General features: G+C 40.5%; 1 protein-coding gene across 3 annotated transcripts; it reads right to left on the bottom strand.

Annotated features, from left to right (window-relative positions):
* Positions 1 to 4,799: 4,799 nt before the first annotated feature.
* On the bottom strand, positions 4,800 to 17,671 carry slc43a3b (solute carrier family 43 member 3b). 3 transcript variants are annotated; one of them, XM_051420525.1, is made up of 13 exons: positions 17,558 to 17,671; positions 12,030 to 12,351; positions 11,715 to 11,844; positions 10,243 to 10,289; positions 10,043 to 10,119; positions 9,082 to 9,174; positions 8,851 to 8,990; positions 8,023 to 8,135; positions 7,762 to 7,905; positions 7,412 to 7,519; positions 7,065 to 7,251; positions 6,606 to 6,729; positions 4,800 to 6,489 (listed from the first exon to the last, which is right to left on the bottom strand). In XM_051420525.1, exons 2-13 carry the CDS (start codon positions 12,214 to 12,216, stop codon positions 6,376 to 6,378), a joined length of 1,464 nt encoding a protein of 487 aa, XP_051276485.1. In that variant the 5' UTR covers positions 12,217 to 12,351; positions 17,558 to 17,671; the 3' UTR covers positions 4,800 to 6,375. The 3 variants fall into 3 exon arrangements, with proteins under 3 accessions (XP_051276485.1, XP_051276487.1, XP_051276484.1); XM_051420527.1 differs by lacking the exon at positions 17,558 to 17,671 and adding an exon at positions 12,792 to 12,977; XM_051420524.1 differs by lacking the exon at positions 17,558 to 17,671 and adding an exon at positions 12,626 to 12,785.
* Between the last annotated feature and the right edge of the window lie 263 nt (positions 17,672 to 17,934).

A 17,934-nucleotide genomic window follows, 5' to 3' on the forward strand; every position in this document is an offset into this window, starting at 1 on the left:
CACATTTCAATAGGACACCACATACTGTACGTCCAGTTACAGATGTCACCAACAAATACTCCTTTTCTTTCTATATTTACTGAATGAAATGTAAGATGGCCTCACTGTAAATGCTGTAATGGGCAGCAGTAACATGGCCATGCTGTAGACTCTTTGCGCTGACACTGAAGATGAAGAAACTGACGATGAAGACACTGACGATGAAGGACACTATGTGATTGAATAAGTCGCAGTTTCGATCTCATTATACGTTGGCTCCAGTGCAAATTGTTTTCTGGAGAAGATGTGGGCGGGACGTGGGACAGGACATGGAGGTCTTCTGCATGTGAAATAAACCGGGACAGGGGTGGGCTGGGTTTACTCACTACTGAGTCCTCCCTTCATGACATAGGTCAAAGCCAGGTCCACTATGATGCACATCATCTGTTCCCAAGTGAACACAGACTCACCAAAACCTGCTCCATGGAAGGTCATCTGCAACTCCAAGCTGTGAGCGCAGTGCGGGGCCTAAATTGCGCGTCTGGAAACACACTGTTTTCTTGGCTGTTGTTGTGTAGTAATTTGAGGAGGCAGACAGCTCACCAGTCAGGCATTAGTTGCCCCCCACGGGGGGGCTGTGGGAAAGATAAGGTCGCGTGTGTGTGTTTGGTTTGTGCATATAATGTATTCACACTGTTCTTGGCCCCAGGATAACTGGGGGAGGCAGCCAGCTCACCAAGCAGACTCCATCTTCAGGGAGGCTGTGGGGTGTGTGTGTGTGTGTGTGTGTGTGTGTGTGTGTGTGTGTGTGTCTGTGTGTGTGTCTGTGTGTAGGCTAATTGAAGCAGGAAAAAAATGCATAAATGTATGTAACAACAACATACACACACATACACATCTCCACTCCCAGATCCCCTCCCTTACATTCTCTCACTACCCTGCTGTGTCAAAGTGAATCACAGCACGCTGGCATTTGAACTGGTGTAAACACAGCATGTTCAAAGGATCTGTCCTGATCCTAAAAAAACGTGTTGCTGACTCTGTCCATAACCCCCACTCACACATACACACAGTGCTGAAGACCTTGTGTGCAGACACAGTGTGTGCTTGGGTGTATCAGGGTCAACAGGCGAGAAAGCTGGCCTTGAGTTCTGTTAAAACTGAGTGTTGGAGTGTTTTTTGACACACAGATCTCCTTCAAATTTACTTTCTATAAGTTTCTTCAGTTTTCTTTATGTTTCATTTCATGCTGTAGAGAACTTTGCACAGGGCCACAAATTGCCCAGTTGAGATATGTTCATGTGAAACAGTACACTTTTATTTCACCTGAAATGTGACTGCATGGTAAAACAGTGCATGGTTGTAAAGTCCCAGGATCTCGGTGCCGGCTGGTAATTAAATGCCAAAGTTTTTCACATTCTTCAAAATCCAAGCTATTAAATGCGGCGTGAGATCGAAATGTGTAGAAGTGTATGAATCAGACAAAATGTGGGTGTCATTTGGGACAGTAAAGGTCTGACAAGACTTTGTTAACAAGATAATGAATCATCTGATATTTAGTTGTAGTGTCAGAAGAGAAGCATCTCTGCATAAAGTTCATATTTGCAAACGATTAAAATACACGCCTTTTTAGGGTCGCAATTGTAGATAAATGAAATGTGGGTGTCAGAATTCATTATTTCTTGTATGTGGGTTATTTTTTCAGTAAAGTTGAGCATTCTCGCCCCCCTGATTTTTCATCCTGGGACAGGTAAAATTTTACATCACGTAACTGAAATTCCATTTAACTCCAGTTTTAAAAATGAAGAGACAAAGTAAGAGAAGCCTAGATTGTGACTGTGTGTGCTGTATTAATACTAGTAGCCACTGAAAAGGGGAGAAAAAGTGAGATAAAGATACACTATATAGCCAATAATATGTGAACACCACATCCATATGAGATTGCTGGCCTCACACTCTTTTTCCACAGACCCTCAATTTAAAAAAAAGGAAAAGTCCACCAAAATGTGGGAAATGGGAGTAGAAACTTTATGCATTAATATGTTGCTATAACAGTCTCCACTTTTCTGGGAATACTTTCTGCAACATGTTGGAACCATGTCCAACATCTTATGTTGGGTGATAAAGGCCTGATAACATAGCTACTTAGCTTAGTTAGTTACTTAGTTGCAGCTAGTGGTCCTATTAGCTGTACATATGTCTATGTGACTGCGCCGGTGCACAGGAGCTTTGGACAAGGTTTTCAGGCCCGGGGTGGGAGGGACACAGCTGGGAATGCTGGTGGGGAGAGTCGCCACAATGGGAACCAGAACCAGGGCAACAGGACCGGGCTCAGCTGGACTGAACACAGCCTCAGAGAGCAATGAAGGCCAGTTTGACGACAAGGAATACACTACTGAGGAGATTTACAGCCACTCTGACCAGGACTCTGACTCTGGGGGGGAAGAGGAAGACACAGAGGGTTCAGGCGGGAACAAGAGAGGAGTGAAGTGGGAGAGGAGCGAAGGGGAGGTCGGTCAGCGGCCACTTTCAGAGGCCTGAGTGGGGATTACAGCAGGGTCAGTCCACCTCAGTGTTGTTGGAATGAGGACAGACTGGATGCTACAGTGACACTACAGGTATTACGAGACAGGATGGGCCGAGGATAGCTTGTTAGCATGCTAACTTCCGTAGATATGTGTGCAACAGAATACATAAACATCTTTGACATAGAGTCAAAACTGTAATTTCTTCACATTCTGTTGATTATTTTAGTTCATTTTTGAATGTTTGTTAAATGTTCAATTAAGATTCTTACATATTGCACCTTTGAAACATCATTATATGATGTAGCATGAATATTTCCCTTAATTAGAACTGAGCAGTGGTGGATAGGTAAATGGATTTAAGTAAAAGTAGCAGTACCACATTGTAAAAACAACTCATAATGCAGTACACATACTTTCATATAATGTAATTAATTGTTTATGCCTTATTAGGAATTAAAGTCAAGTGAAATATAAAGATCACTGTGTTTATTGGTCTTGAGCAGTTTGCTGCGCTTGGTTATGAGCAGTAACACTAAACAGAGATCATTTGCTTTCCCACCATAACAGATGGAAAACAGCACATTTGAGGCTGATAAACTGAGCCCATTACGGTTTTCCTCCTGTTGCTACACTCAAACAGAACAGACAGTTAGTTGCCACAGTTTGAGTAAGCCTGTCAAATCTGTGTGTCATAAAGACATCCTCAGTCTTTGCGACAGATTCAGTCTGATTAAAAAAAAACAGAAACTACATAACAAATAACCTCATTAACAGACTGGCTTATTTTTATCCTCCATTCCTCACGCCTTCGCTCCTATTTCTGTCATACACTTGTTTTTATTGAATGCCGAGATACTGAGGTTGTGATCATCGATGACGCAGATGCAAGGGAAGAACCTGTCACCATGCACATGTTCCCTGCACACACACACACACACACACACACACACTGGATGTGAAAGACTCTGTGGAGTTGCATTAAGAATTTTCTTTTTGGGCTCACTGGGTTGTCACACAGCAGGACTACAGATAACTTGAGAGATGCTGTTGTGGGGGAGTGTCCCTGTTATTTCAGTTTTAAACCCTGCCAGAACTTTCCCCCCCAGACGATTCTGCCCTGTGTGAAACCTCTCCACTGCTATCTGTAACAACATGGCAACTCCTACATAGACTGCCAAGACTCTCAGTATGACTTGAGACACCAGACTGTGACTCTGAGGCAGCTGTGAATCCTGCAGCTTTCTATTAAAAGAGTTATTTACTGATTTGGCACCGTGATCCTGCAACATTGTTCGACTCACAGTTTGAAAATATATAATACAACCAATGCAGCAGAACCAAACATATAACCTTTGTTTTTTCCACACATTTTTCTTCCTTCTCAACACCTGGCCCTACATTACCCACAATGCAACTCAACCACTGACAGGTCTGAGATTCAGGTATAGCGTGCTAGTTGTTAACGTAGCCTGCAGCCATTTGCCTCAAGCAGAGATGAGGAACAGACTACAGAGGTCTGGTAAGCTCACTTATTATTAACTCCACTCCCCAAGATTGTTTTTGTAGTCTTCAGCCTCAACCGACACTGACTCAGGTGACATCACTTGAGGTAGTTTTCACTCAGCTCCCTCTGGAGGCACAAAATACTTTTCCCACATTTTTCCACATATGCAGAACTGTAAACGGATTATTGTGTAAAATAGGTGGAATCTCCCTTTAACAAGATGTCCGTTCCACGTTAAATCCTTTGTTCAGTTGTATGGACTAATTCATCTCTTTTTATTTTGTCCAGTAATGTAGAGTCAGCTGCTGTCCTCCTACCAATTGCTCTCCTCTCTCTCCAGAGAGAAAGTTTCATAACTGGTATTCTTGCTGTTCTGTTATGTCTTTTTTTCCCCTGAAACCACATTATATTATGCAAGATGTGACTCAGCTGTCACTGGACTTTTTTTAGGGAAGTTAAATAAAGACGTAAAAAATTATTTAATAAATAAAGCTGGGAGACAGATTCTATCTATCTAAATCTATCTGTGCAGCAGAGGCCAAGATATCCTGACTTTTAATCTACAAATTGCCTATAATTCAACTCAGTAGCATCTAGATAAATATCTTTCATACTCCACAAGCAGAGTTTGTAATGCAGGCTTTGTCATCTCACAACCCTGTGAGACAATTTCAGACCTTACATTGAGGAAACTGCTTATAATGCAAAACAAATTCTAACAATAACGACCTTGTGCAGCTGATATCGCATTGAATACACCACACCAAAGACAAATGGGGAATTCATGGTTTAGTCTGTAAATATAACTTTAATGTTTATTCTAATATAGTTGCATATTTGCAAGTCAATGAGTACATCATACAGCTTCTGGAGTTGTTTCATTTATGTTTTAAATATCTTCCTACTAGAAACATTTGCATTGTAACTTCTATACCATGATAGGCAGTCAACTGGAAATACAGAATGTTTCTCACAATACTTTAAAACTGAAACATTTATTTGGGCAAAAGTAAATATCAAAACTCAATAACTCCCTTTCACTGTTCAAGTTCATATCAAAAGGTACATTTCAGGGGTTGCGGCACAATGAAAAAGTTTGCATATTTATTTTAACATTTCAACAACGTTACATCCATTTGAGTCTTGGCACTGAGGGAAAAAACACTGTCAACCTCAAATGTAAACATCCTGAAGAAAATATTTCCCTTTATAATCCTTTACATATTATTACTTCTTCTTCTTCTGAACTACACAGACGCATTGATCACCTGAGACTTCATTTGTTGGATACAACCAAAACATAAAATACATAATTTTACTGTAATGTTTGGCACAACAGTGATATTAGTAGCTAACTAAGAGGCCAGCAGGTGGCAGAGCTGTTTCTTGCTCTATTCAATGTATCTGAATGAACTCACATGGTAAAGCAACCATTGCAGAGACATCGGTGTCATGTCAGCAAGCAAACAGGACCTTTGTCCTAACAGACGGGCCTTACTGAGCAGTTTTTATACCAAAGAGTTCATATTTTTTACACTGTCACTGATCCGTCCAAGTAAAACAACGCAACTCGATATTTGCCCCCAATTGTCCCTCATTCAGTCACTATACTAAACATTGTTGGTCCTATACTGTGTTATAAGGTAGAAAAATATGTATATAGAGAGATAACTTCAAGAGGTCCACACTGATATCAACAACATCTGAAATGTTGTCTTTTTACAATAATGTGTGTTATCTTTTGGCACTCTGAAACCACCATAATCAATCTGTGGTTAGCAATACACAGAATCTAAAAAAAAAAGACAAGAATACATGAACTTAGATAAGACAAGTAACATAAGACATGTCACAGTCATGGAAAACTAGAATTAGAGCAGCCAGCACCAGTAATTTTAACTGTAAACAAAACAAACAAAGCTAACAGTGGGTTTCCATAAAGAACATAGATTGTAACTAGATGCTGAGATGCTGTAGGGAACAACTCAGCATCACTCTAACTGTAGCAGAGATTTAATTAATGCTTCAGATCACTCTGTGAAAATAAAATGACGTATCCTGGAAAAAGTGGTATAGTGTTATACGGAGGGTCAACCATAGCAGTCTGCACACCAGAAGCTTTTAATTAATAAAATAATTATTATAGATACATTTAATTTGGCTGCAGACATGCTCCAAGTGCGTGGCAAATGTGCTAGGACTGCACCATAAACTGCTCTTCACTATAATCTGAAATGCATTTCCAAGCACCTCATGTTGTTTTCCAACTAGCATACATGTGGTAACACAACACACGATTAATCAAACAAACTGAAGAGGTAACAGTGTCACTGGTGATATTAAGCACGAGTCTTTTTACAGACTTTAAGAGGAGGCTTTGATCTTGGCTCGCTGGGAGGAAAGTCTTCGACAGTGCAGGTAGACAGAGAGGGGATGGATGAAGGCGAGCAGGCTGAGCAGCGTCAGACCGATGTTCACCTGCAGACAGGAGAGGGGAGAGAGAGCTCATGGATAAAGACTGTGATAACTGGAGGAGAAGGGCCTGAGTAAGTTGGCGGATTTACAGTTCTATCAATTATATGTTTTGTACTCACATATAAAGGGTCTCCATCCAGAGCTCCTTTCACCAGAGCAAAGCAGGGATATTGCAGCACAGAGAACACTGCAGACAGAGCCATGACCAGACCGTACAGCTTCCCAAAGTGGCATGATGGGAAACTACACACAGAAAATAATCAGTCTGTATTGATCTATTCTCACAGTATCTGCTCTTTACACTGTATGAAAAGCTTCTTCTTCAGTTCATGAAATCCCTGCAGCATCTGCAAACGCTGTTGTGTAACATTAATTACTGAACTATGTGACCATAGATACATTATGTGAGATACATTAGAATTCTGTTGTCATGTGTTACTATTGCTTGCCTGATTATTTAAGTTTGTGATTTGTCTATATATAAAGAGTTGTCTCCATGCGCCTCAGGAACATCCGTACAGTAAGTGTAGTCCACAAAAAGGCGTATGCATATGTGTCTGTGTGTGTTCGATACTCACGCCACACTGATGAAGGCTGCGTTGCCGCCGTAGAGGAAGGAACGGTTGAGCACCTGCAGGATGAAGGTGAGGTACTGAAGAGGCAGGTACGGCGTAGTGGCACAAACCGAGAACAGCACACACTGCAGCGCCGTCAGGAAGAGAGAAAGCACCGAGGCCCGCAGGTCTGACTCCTGCTCACTCTCTCCTACAAACAGGCACACACGCAAATATGAAAACAAACACTTGTTCCTCCGAAGAAACAACATGATGACGTGTCTACACAAAGAAAACAGAGCGTAGTACTCATCACGGTCAAGTTCAGAAAAATGTTTGGGTTCATTCACTGTTATGTATGTGTGTGTTACCTGCAGCACGAGGTTTTCCCTTGTGTCTGTCCATGATGAGGCCGTTCCAGGGAGCACACAGCACGCCACACAGCTGCGTTATAGCAAAGGCATTGGTGTACTGGCTCACTGCAGGGACACACAAGCAACGAGAAGATGGTTTGAGATAAAGGTTCATCAAGTATGTTTGAGATAACAGATCACACAGGTGGCAAGAAGTCCTTAGTTGAAGCAGAGGATAACTGGTATAAGTATTCACTGAACTTGCCTTGCTTAGGGAGATGATGATGGAATTTTACCTAATGATGAAGGTTTGCAATTTCCATCTTTGCTAAGACGGTGACAACATGATGTAATGTGCTTGTGTTTACCAAGTGAAGGCTCTCCCAACGTCAGCCGCTGCAGCATGGGGTTGAGGGTGCCGATGAAGAGGTAATGTCTGAGCTGCATCACCGACAACCAAAGCAGATGCCACAAGAAGAACCTGGACAGAACACACTCACGGAAGCTTTTCTCTGAAAGAGACGAAAGAGATGAAAGAAGAAAAGGAAATTATGGTGGAGAAATAGTTTTTATGATTGGTTGATTCTGTTGTATCTTACTGTGTATTGAATGCATGTCGCAGTACACACCTTGTTTCACAGGGAAGTCCTTGTCGAGTGGCGTTTCTTCTGTCATCCTCTGCGTGTCACCATTCGCTGTTGTCTGCTCTAAGGTCAGACTCTTTGATTTACCACAAGTTATCCTGACAAAGGTCAAAGGTCACAGTGGGTCAGCCACAGACTGAGGAGTTCATTGTGTACATTGTGGGCGTTCTTCAGTAATTTCTTTTGATTACTTTATAAATTAGGTTTTCATGTACCAACCAGCTATAATCACATAACAGGATGTGAATGTTATAATGGGTGTGGGATGTTGATGTGAAAATAAACTGCTGGTAAGATGAAATGATGATGTTTTTTTGCCTTTCAATACCTGCAACTGAATTTATCACCAAGCAGATTTCTTGGATGAGGAAAGCTCAGTATTTTCCTCCCACCCCACACTGAAGAATATGCAGATTTTTAAAAAAAGGATGGGAGTTTAGTTTAGTTTGAATAGTTTTTTTTCAGAGACTTTATGTAAAGTCACACTCAAAACCTGTTTTTTTGTTGTAAGAATACAGCAATGTGTACTGTAAAATGTACAGTACACTGATGTGTTTACAGTAAACTATTTCTTCAAGCAAAGAGCGCCTTAAGTAAGCCAAGTCTGCACAGAAGTTGCATTAAAATGGCATATTTTAAATAAAATTTTAGTTGTATTTTTGCATTACTATTTTTATGAATTTAATTTAACAAAGATACATTTATATTTTTATCTTAAAAATAAATAAATAATGAGCCCTATTTACATTTGATGTATCACTGAAGCATGCATGAAGGTGTTGGTGTCTGTGTTTGTTTGTTGGGGGTTCGTACCCGTACGTGTAGTGATCAGGCAGTGGGTAGGGAATGAATTTTTTGGGCAGCAGGAAGAAAGTCCGGAACAGGTGAATGACGCTGCAGGCGGACAGAAAGAGGAAGGAGGTCCGGAGTGAGATGCCAGACTCCTGTAACAACTGCAGGAGAAGAGAAGACAAGGTGAAGATCATCGGTTATAAATATATCCTGGAGTTCCTCATCAGAGCAATGTGCGGGAAGGTTTCTCACCTTGATGACGAGAAAGAGTGCCGAGGAAGAGTCGAAGGCCCCATTGTAGAGAGTGATGATGGTGGAGCGATGTGAGCCGAACAGGTTTCCTACCTTTAGGAGAGAATTTGAATTGATTAAAACAGATGAATGTTGCATATAAGTGTATGTCAGTAAGGCTTTCTATTTAAAATTAGCTCTTGCTGATTTGAATTTCCGCTTTGTATATGAGGATGTGGTTAAAGATTCAAAAATACACCATTCAAGCTCATTAAACACCACATTTTCCCTGAGAGGGAGTTGTGTGTTTTCCGCCCCCTAGAAGATCATGAGCTCAGTCTAAGAAAAACCCTGCAGCCAACAAAACTGCACTGAGGGGTGACTCTCTGTCTTTTGTTTGTGTTCCTGTTTAGTGATGACCTGAGGACAGACCTGAATGTTTTTTCTTATCTGGTGAACACTAAGATCTTGAACATCAAGAAGTCTCAAGCTTCCAAAAAAAGCTCTTACAACTAGGTCATAGGACGAGTTAGTGATTCTAGATCATGTGTCTTTTTCTAGCGTACCTTTAGGTAATACTCCAGTGATAGAGCATACATGCAGGCATTCAAAAATAGCTAAACAAAAGATGAATCTCCAAACTTGAAATGATGAATGAGAGTGAAAGACTACAGTTTTTACAGGAAAATCTTCAACCTTTAACAGTCTAGCAGGACATTTTTGGCAAAAAGGTTGAACATTGTTTGGATTTAGCCTCTGTTGTTTGAGGATTTGCTTTTTTTCTCTGTTTAATATCATTAAAAATTAAAAATTTGGGGTTTTCGGACTCTTTGTCAATTTGTCAAATTGGGTGCTGAGAAATAGAGATGGACAGTTTTCACAATTTTCTGACATTTTATGCAATAATCAGTTGAACAATGGAGAAAATAATCAGCAGATTAATCAAAGCTTAAAAAATATAAATTTTAGACAGCTTCAGCACCTGCATGTTGGTCATTAGAAACAAGATGCCACCCACTGCCAGGAGGGACAGAGCTGGGAAGAGCAGGTTGGAAAGAGCTAATGGGAAAAGAAAGAGTCAGAGCAGTGCAGTAGAGCAGAGTCAGCTGTAACATCAGTATTTCTTTAGACAATAAGGGTCTGAGACAGCACAAAACAAAGAGACGGACAAATGTTCATCACCTGGAGTCGCGAAGGCCACCATCAAGGTACCCATGGTGTAAAGAAATCTGGTGGGGAAAAGAAATACCAGTTTTATCATATTATTTTATTGGCATAATGGGAGCTTTTAATGACAATAAAACAAAGAATTTAATATGGGAAAACTGGTCTGAAATTGAATAAAAAATATATACAGTTTCAGCAAAGAGAAATGTGACATTTGATACAATAATATTTGGCTGATTTTATTTTCCTTTTTTTGGCCCGTCCTGAGTCAAGATCCATCGTCATCTCACCGCATCTTGGCCCTCCACCCTCTTTTAGTGGAAACATATGGCCTTCAGTACCAGTTTGTTATTGTGGATTAAATATATCTGGGGCAATAAACGAGGCAGGTATGTGTGTGTGGTCATGTGTTATATGATAGATTTCAACTCAAAGGCAGTAAGGAGGAGTTCTAGGTCACACGGTCTGAACATCTGCAACAAAATATAAAAGATATTTCTTTCTGACATGCCTCACTCCTCTGGTGATAAATAGTCATATTTCGTAATCATCCTCTCTCTTTTCCTCTTTCCAGTTACAGTTTTGTAAGAGTTGCCCTTTACTGCTTTGTTTCTCTCTCTCTCTCACTCCCCCCCCATGTAAGCAAACAGCTGTGATTTTAAGCAAACACATTTGGGAATCCCTCAGAGCAAAATACCAGACAGACTGAAATTACAGGAAATTGCCTCTTTGCACAGCAGCATTAGCTTAGCCACCACAGACAGAGAGTCGTGCAGGGAGATGAAGAGGCCCAGGCCCATCTGTCTTTTCTTTTTAGTGACAAAGTGTTCGTTTTAGTAAACAGAAAAGCCAAGGAAAAAAGGAGTTGCTGTACTTTTTTGTTTTTGGTATTCAGTGTTAAATATTTTTTTCTTATTTTATGGATGCTTGAGTTACTCTGTGGTAACCTTTTCATTGTCATATGTGTGCCATGGATGATGTCATATGTCAGCAGATGTTTAATAACACATCATTTCCAGGTTGTAAGTAAACTGCATTAACGGAAAAAGTTTGAACTGAAAATAAATTAATAGATTTAACTGCTTTCAGAGACTTTGACTGAATTTCTCTGTTTTGCAGAGCTAAAGTAGGAGATGGGTTTCCTTGGAAAAAATTTAAAATGCTGCTGTTGAACATAACATCAATCAATCCAACTCGTGGGCAGAATGTGATAACTGAAAATACACATGAAATGCAACCAACAAGGTAAAAGTACCCGCTGCACCTTGTACTTGTTGCTCAATAATAACACTAATGAATAACCTCTTTATGTTTTTCTTTACTAGTCAATGTTTGTCATTTCAATTCATCCCTCTTAACTACCCAGCTAGTTGGCTTTTAATCCTATACTTAGTAACTTTTTTCTTGAAAAATTACATAGAAAATATTTTAAAGCCACTGATCATTTACTCTTAACAAGTTATTATAGTTGTTGTTGTTTTACTCACGTTCCAAAGAGCCGAGCCACTCTAGTACCAAACCGATCAAAGAGGAAGCCATTGGGAAGCGTCAGGAAATTGTTCATGAAGGAAGCAATGGTGAAAACAAGCGAGAACTGCTCATCCTGTCCGCTGCAATCTGTGGTCCCATAGAAAATAAAGAAAGAGAAACAAGTTGAGAAGTATGCAGTTGAACAGGTGATAATGAAAGTCAGAGAGGTCTGCATTAGGAATCCAAGTCCCTATGCTGCCCTGTAAAAGTACTGGATTACTTCTACAGGCATTCAGAATTCAAAGAAGTGGAGGTGAGGATATTAAACTGACCTAAGACCTGTGTCCCATTGACTCCTGTGGTGTTGACGCACAGAGAGCCGAAGTAGCCCTCCGTCTTCAGGACAAAAACAAGCGAAGCCCATCCGAACACGGCTCCAGCAAAACACAGACACTCCACCAGACCCGTGGCAAAGGTGAGGCACCGTCGCACCTTCAAGCTGTTCTCAACCCCCGACATGATCCCACACACTCACACACACACACACACACACACACACACACACACACACACACACAGGCAGACAATTCACAAACACAGAATTTTCACCTGCATGGATGCACACATGCACACAGGAGGCTTCTGTCACTGTACCTGCAAAAAAAAGGGTAATAATGAGAAATGTATAACATAGTATAACATACTCGTTTTCAGATAAATAGAGAAGCTGACCACAAAATCACTCAAATGGAAAAAGCTGCACACGCAAGACATGAGCAAAAACTGGAAACATCTGGGAACAAAATGTCCTGCTTGATTCCAGGCCATGAGGTCTGGAACAAGCAGGATACATTTCTGGATAATCTCTTTATTGAGATTCTGGTAGATCATAAAACAACAGAAGGAACCAATTATAATATGCAAACACCTTCTATGAAGCCACAAAGAGGTAAAATCACACTATAAAGAGGTAAAATCCAGAAACAAAAATCCAGAAACAAAAGTTGTTAAATTGTACGTTGTCCAACTAACGACTCTGTAGTACTTTCGGTCCAGCTTCTGAATGTCTACCCAAATATGCTCACAAACCACACCTCTCTCTGCTCTTGCTCCACTTTCTTCCTTTATATAGGCCTGCTCTTCCTTCCTCTTCTTCGCCAGTTCCCTCCCTTTCCTCTGTCACCAATGTTTTTCTCTTTCTCAATCACCCTCTCTGATGTGCAGCAGAGAATACCCCTCTCCTCTGCTAGCGACTGCAGAAAATAAACACTAGAACATTCCCAGCGAGCCACCGAAGCTGGGAGACAAACCCCAAATGTGGAAGCTGGGAGTGGTAACCAGTTAAGCTGAAAGGTCATGTGACTCAAATAAGAAAATAACTCCTTGGTGTGAAAACTGACTCTCAGTGTCGTAATTGGGTCCATACGAATAAAGCATCCCTGATAGGCCTTATCTCTCCTTGACTGTAAGAAAGGACGTTGCAGTAACTCATGACATCCCATGAAACATAACTTCAGTCACACACACATTTAAAAGAGCTAGCATCAGTATCAACAACATGACAGTGACCGAGAACATCAACAGAACAAATCATTACAGAATGTCGGCCAATAAAGTCCAGGTCCGGTAGTTGCAGCTGTCTTAGTATCAAGTGATTCATGAAAGAAGAGAGACTATTATTAATTATTATGCAGTTGGATGATAAGATAACGTTTCATTTCAGTGATTTTATTGTCTTTACTTTATTGATGAAGAGCCAAAATGGCCACAGTGACATCACCACATGACGGGTCAAGCTATTTGGTCTAATAGACGCTGTAGCTATGTCAGTTTGGTTGTTGCTATGTTACTGTTGCTATGGCAGATGAGCAATCAGAGCACACACTGCTACATAATCTTCATTAGTAAGCCCAGATACTTTGCCGTCTGATGCCGTAACTAGATTTCAGTGGGATCCAGCAGGCTGTTGGAGGTCGAGGGAGAGGTCGCTGGTAGCTGAAGGCCGAGATGTAAATCAGTGCTGGAGGTCTTACTTCAACGACAACACCACTCATGAGACCTCAGAACGTATGTTTTACTAAAATCATCTGATCACAAGACACAGCTTTTTTTACACACACGCAAACAAGCTTGTACGCACTTCCTTAAACCAATGAACTAATGTTAACGCAGGCATGCACCCCTTGTATATGTCTATGTGTGTGTATGTGTATAGCCAAGAGGTACTAACTCCAAGGGTCAGTAAAGGTTGTGAGCCACATGATCGCAGATGTTTTATTTTATATTTTGTCTTTCGACTGCTCCACAGCAACCTGGTATGGAGATTAGTTGATCCGCATATTTGAATCGGCACAGGCATTTTACGCCGGATGCCCTTCCTGACGGAGCCCTCTCTATTTATTCGGGCTTGGAAACGGCAAATAGGAAGGCACTGGCTAGTGCATCCCCAGTGGCTGGTTCAGTGTCTTGCGCAACTTTGACATGGTGGCCAACCCTATGATTAGCAGACGACCCACTCTACCACTTGTAGTTGAAAGGAATTTATCCTTATAACATGTCTGTCAAATAAAGGTCCTGATACAGATTGTTCATGAGTGCCACAGCAAAAAACACATAATAGACAGAGACTGTTGCACTGCTACATATTTTTTACATTAAACTACATATGTCCAGTCAAACTCAGCAACATGGATGGATTTTATGTGTCCTAAGTGTTTCAGCACATCTCCTTGACCACTAAGCAAACTTTATCTGATGATGGCGACAAGGCTGAGAGCTCCAAGACCTTGAGTGGAGATTGTTCTGTCAAATGCCGAGTATAGATTATTGCTCTCAGCTCTTGTTGTACTGGGTCTGAATAATGCGGCTCATATGATAAAGCTGTGAAGACTCTGTAACCTTATCAATGAACGTAGGTCCAAAGTAGCAAATGATAAGTGGCAAAACACAGATGCTCAGATCAAACTGTTTGACAGGTCAAAGTTAGACCGAGGTGTACGCATGGCTGGATTAGGGAGCCCCAGGGCAACAATGAGGCTCTACTGTTCCTCCCCATCTCTCCAATACACTTAATGGCTTTATGGCTGTGAGTTAGTCACATGTCTGCACTATAAATATGTAATTGGCACCAGCTTAAGGATAGCTTAGCTTAGCATAAAGCCTGGAAACAGTTAGCCTGGCTCTGTACAAAGGTCGCAAAATACACCTGACAACACCTCTAAAGCTCACTAACTAACACATAATATATTGTTTGTTTAATCTATACAACCAAAAAGTGTAAATATTACAATTAAATTTTTTACAATGCATTTCCCAAAATGTCGAAATATTCTTTTAAAGAAACATTGTGACACAAGAATGCTCTTCAAGACAGGACCTCAACATCTGGCCCCACGTAATCATGTTACTTAATATAGTTAGTATATGTACTAAAGCACAGAGTTACAGCTGATTATATTACCACACAACAAATTGCCACACAGTTCTCTCGGGGCAGGGAACTTGGGCAGTTGTCACTTTACCTGTTTGGTTTTAGGTGAAGGTTAGCCATGCAGCGGTAATGGTCACATATTGGGTTAGAGACACGGGAAGTGTGTGTGTGTGTGTGTGTGTGTGTGTGTGTGTGTGTGTGTGTTTCATTACTAGTAGTCAAACACACTCTGCAAAAGACTGAAAGTGCCAACATCAGCAACTTTAAGGACAGCTAATGATCAGATGTCATCATCTTATTTCTTTAGAAAAAGATACCAGAATAGAGACAAACCACGGGACTCTCTTTCTACATCACACTCATGGCTTCCTCTTTCTAAAAATGTCGAGGTGGAAGAGAGCAGTAATGAAAAAACGCTGCACATGACTTACAACATCATCCTAAACATTTTCTCTGATACTATGAGTTTCCTAAATACAGTGTTTTGATATGAATGTTTGTAATGTAATATATTTCACTGTGTTCTTATGCTGTACAGCTGGCCTGTTGCTGTCTGGGTGGGTGTTGTGTGTTGTTTGCAGTGTACTCATTACTCCTCTCAAAAGTAATAATATTACTTATTACTCCCTGTAATTAGTTACTCACTACTAGTTCTACTACTTACTGCCCTGCTACTCCCCACAAAATTGGTAATTGTGACACTTTTCCCCGTAATTCTGATTTACAACGATTAAAATCCAGTTTTGTTTGGTAAAATCAAAGTAATGGAATTTTTCCATATGTTGGATGTAAGCATTTCCATCTTCATAGCTAATTTCCTCCACGATTAGAAAAATGAATCCTAGGATGGGACTGGATTGTTGGATTTCAAATTAGTATGGGGGGGCCAACTTAGGTAATGCTATAACTAATTATTATTTGAACTATGATATTATTACTGAAATGTAGTGTAGTTACACTACTAGTTACTGGGTTATTATATTATATTCAACATGGGTTAGGGTTAGGAAACTCACAGCATCTGTAGATAAAAATGGCTCATTGTAAGATAACGAAAACACAACGATTCCAATATTCAAGTGATTATACACTAATGAAAACATACCTATAAATATTATATTCCTTTTTGCCAATAGATCCTTCTAAATGTTACTCACTGGACCTTTAAAATAAAATGCATTGAACCGAGGTGAATTGAAATCTATGTCCACCTGCCCACTGAAAAGGTTAAATGCACACCTGGTTAATGTTTAAGAGAAACACTTTTCAACCCCAGGAAAATACTAAACCTCTGTCAATGAGAGTTCATTGACAGTACTTAGATAAAGTGTGTGTACCATGCATATCATAGTCGAGCAGTGACCCACTTCCTGTAATTGTGGCCTTTACTCTCAATGAACCGAGCACCCGACTGAGGGGAAGAAGCCCCTGAAATAAACACAAAGTGACATTGGCTGCAGTAACTTACTTGTGTTTCTGTTTTTATGTTGTTTTGATTTGTCTTATTGTATAGCACTTGTTATTATGTTTATGAAAACTAGCTAAACTGTGAAAATTAACGGAAGAAATGGTTTCTCAAAACCTTTATGTTTTATTGTGTTCTGTTTTCAAGAGTATAGAGAACCCCAAAAAGGATCATATAGAGTTTAGGATATTTTACATTTAAACAAATCAGTATTTATACATGTCTGTGGCCATATCTGCAGATCAAGTAAACCTGTGTGAGATCCAAACACCCCAGGATAATAATCTTTATTTTGAACAGTGTGTACAGCTTTTCCATGTGATTTAATAAATCAGCTTTTCGCATCTGGTTTAAGACAAGTTCAACAGTGAAATCCCTTGATGCTGATTTGAATGAAAACCTGCACACACACAGGATGTCTCTTCTTTGTGAAACACTTTCAGCCTCTTCAGACCTCCTAAAATGAGGCTATTCAAATGAAATAATCTCAGAAGAGAAAATAACTGCTCACAGACTCACTGACCACAGACTCCTCCCCGTGAATAAAGGGGAAAAGATCATACATACAAACAGTAAGACTACAATTCATCTGCAGTTCAATTTAAAAGCTGAACACACTCATAACACATATTATATGATGGTGAGACTCAGACACACAAACACTTTGCAGGATTAAGTGTAATTAAAAGTGTTTGGATAGGAACTGGTTGGGTAAAATTAATTGACTCTAGTCTATTGCTCCTTCTTGCTGACTTCATGCGGCAGATGTCATTGCTACGTGGTGCAGTGTCTGCAGCCCTGAGGTTGCCTGTTGAGTGATTACTGCCCACAATGTGCTGCAGCCTATTACAATCATGCAAATAGCTGTAGGTAAGAGTCGTGCATGCAGTCACACAGAAGAGCTTGAGATCTATTTCCAGTCACTACTTGTCTGATGTCTTTTCAATGTCAGGATGTACACTTACGTGCTGTTATGCCCTCCTACAGTGATCCCATTGTCCATACCATCTACATATGGTTCGTCCCATAAGATGTAAGGAGCCGGCAGGGGAGGACCCACATGCTGCGGCCGCTGCTGACAGGGCGGGCGGGGTGTGGGGAGTCCGCCTGCGCTGCAGCTCCCATCTCTGGTCTCTCAAGGCTTCCTCTAGGTCCAAATGCCGCTTTATCCCCCCCTCTGCTGCTGCAAACATTCTTTATAGGCTAATTCAACGATTTGTGTCAGTTGAAAATCTGATTTCTCTTTCGAGAGATAAACTGTTTTTGTAAATGAATTAAAGTTTTAGGCTCAGTGTTTGCTATTTGAGATTTGTTTGTTACAGCTGTACCGCCTCAACACTTC

Source organism: Dicentrarchus labrax, unplaced genomic scaffold, assembly GCF_905237075.1.
Source record: "Dicentrarchus labrax unplaced genomic scaffold, dlabrax2021, whole genome shotgun sequence".
NCBI classification, from domain to species: Eukaryota; Metazoa; Chordata; class Actinopteri; family Moronidae; genus Dicentrarchus; species Dicentrarchus labrax.

Excerpts from the sequence above, each read along its gene's own strand:
- slc43a3b (XM_051420525.1), bottom strand. The coding sequence starts at position 12,216 with ATGTCGGGGGTTGAGAACAGCTTGAAGGTGCGACGGTGCCTCACCTTT. Across the intron at positions 6,730-7,064 it reads GCAGCCTTCATCAGTGTGGC|TTTCCCATCATGCCACTTTG; the intron begins GTGAGTATCGAA and ends TTCTGTGTGTAG. Across the intron at positions 6,490-6,605 it reads TGGATGGAGACCCTTTATAT|GTGAACATCGGTCTGACGCT; the intron begins GTGAGTACAAAA and ends TCCTGTCTGCAG.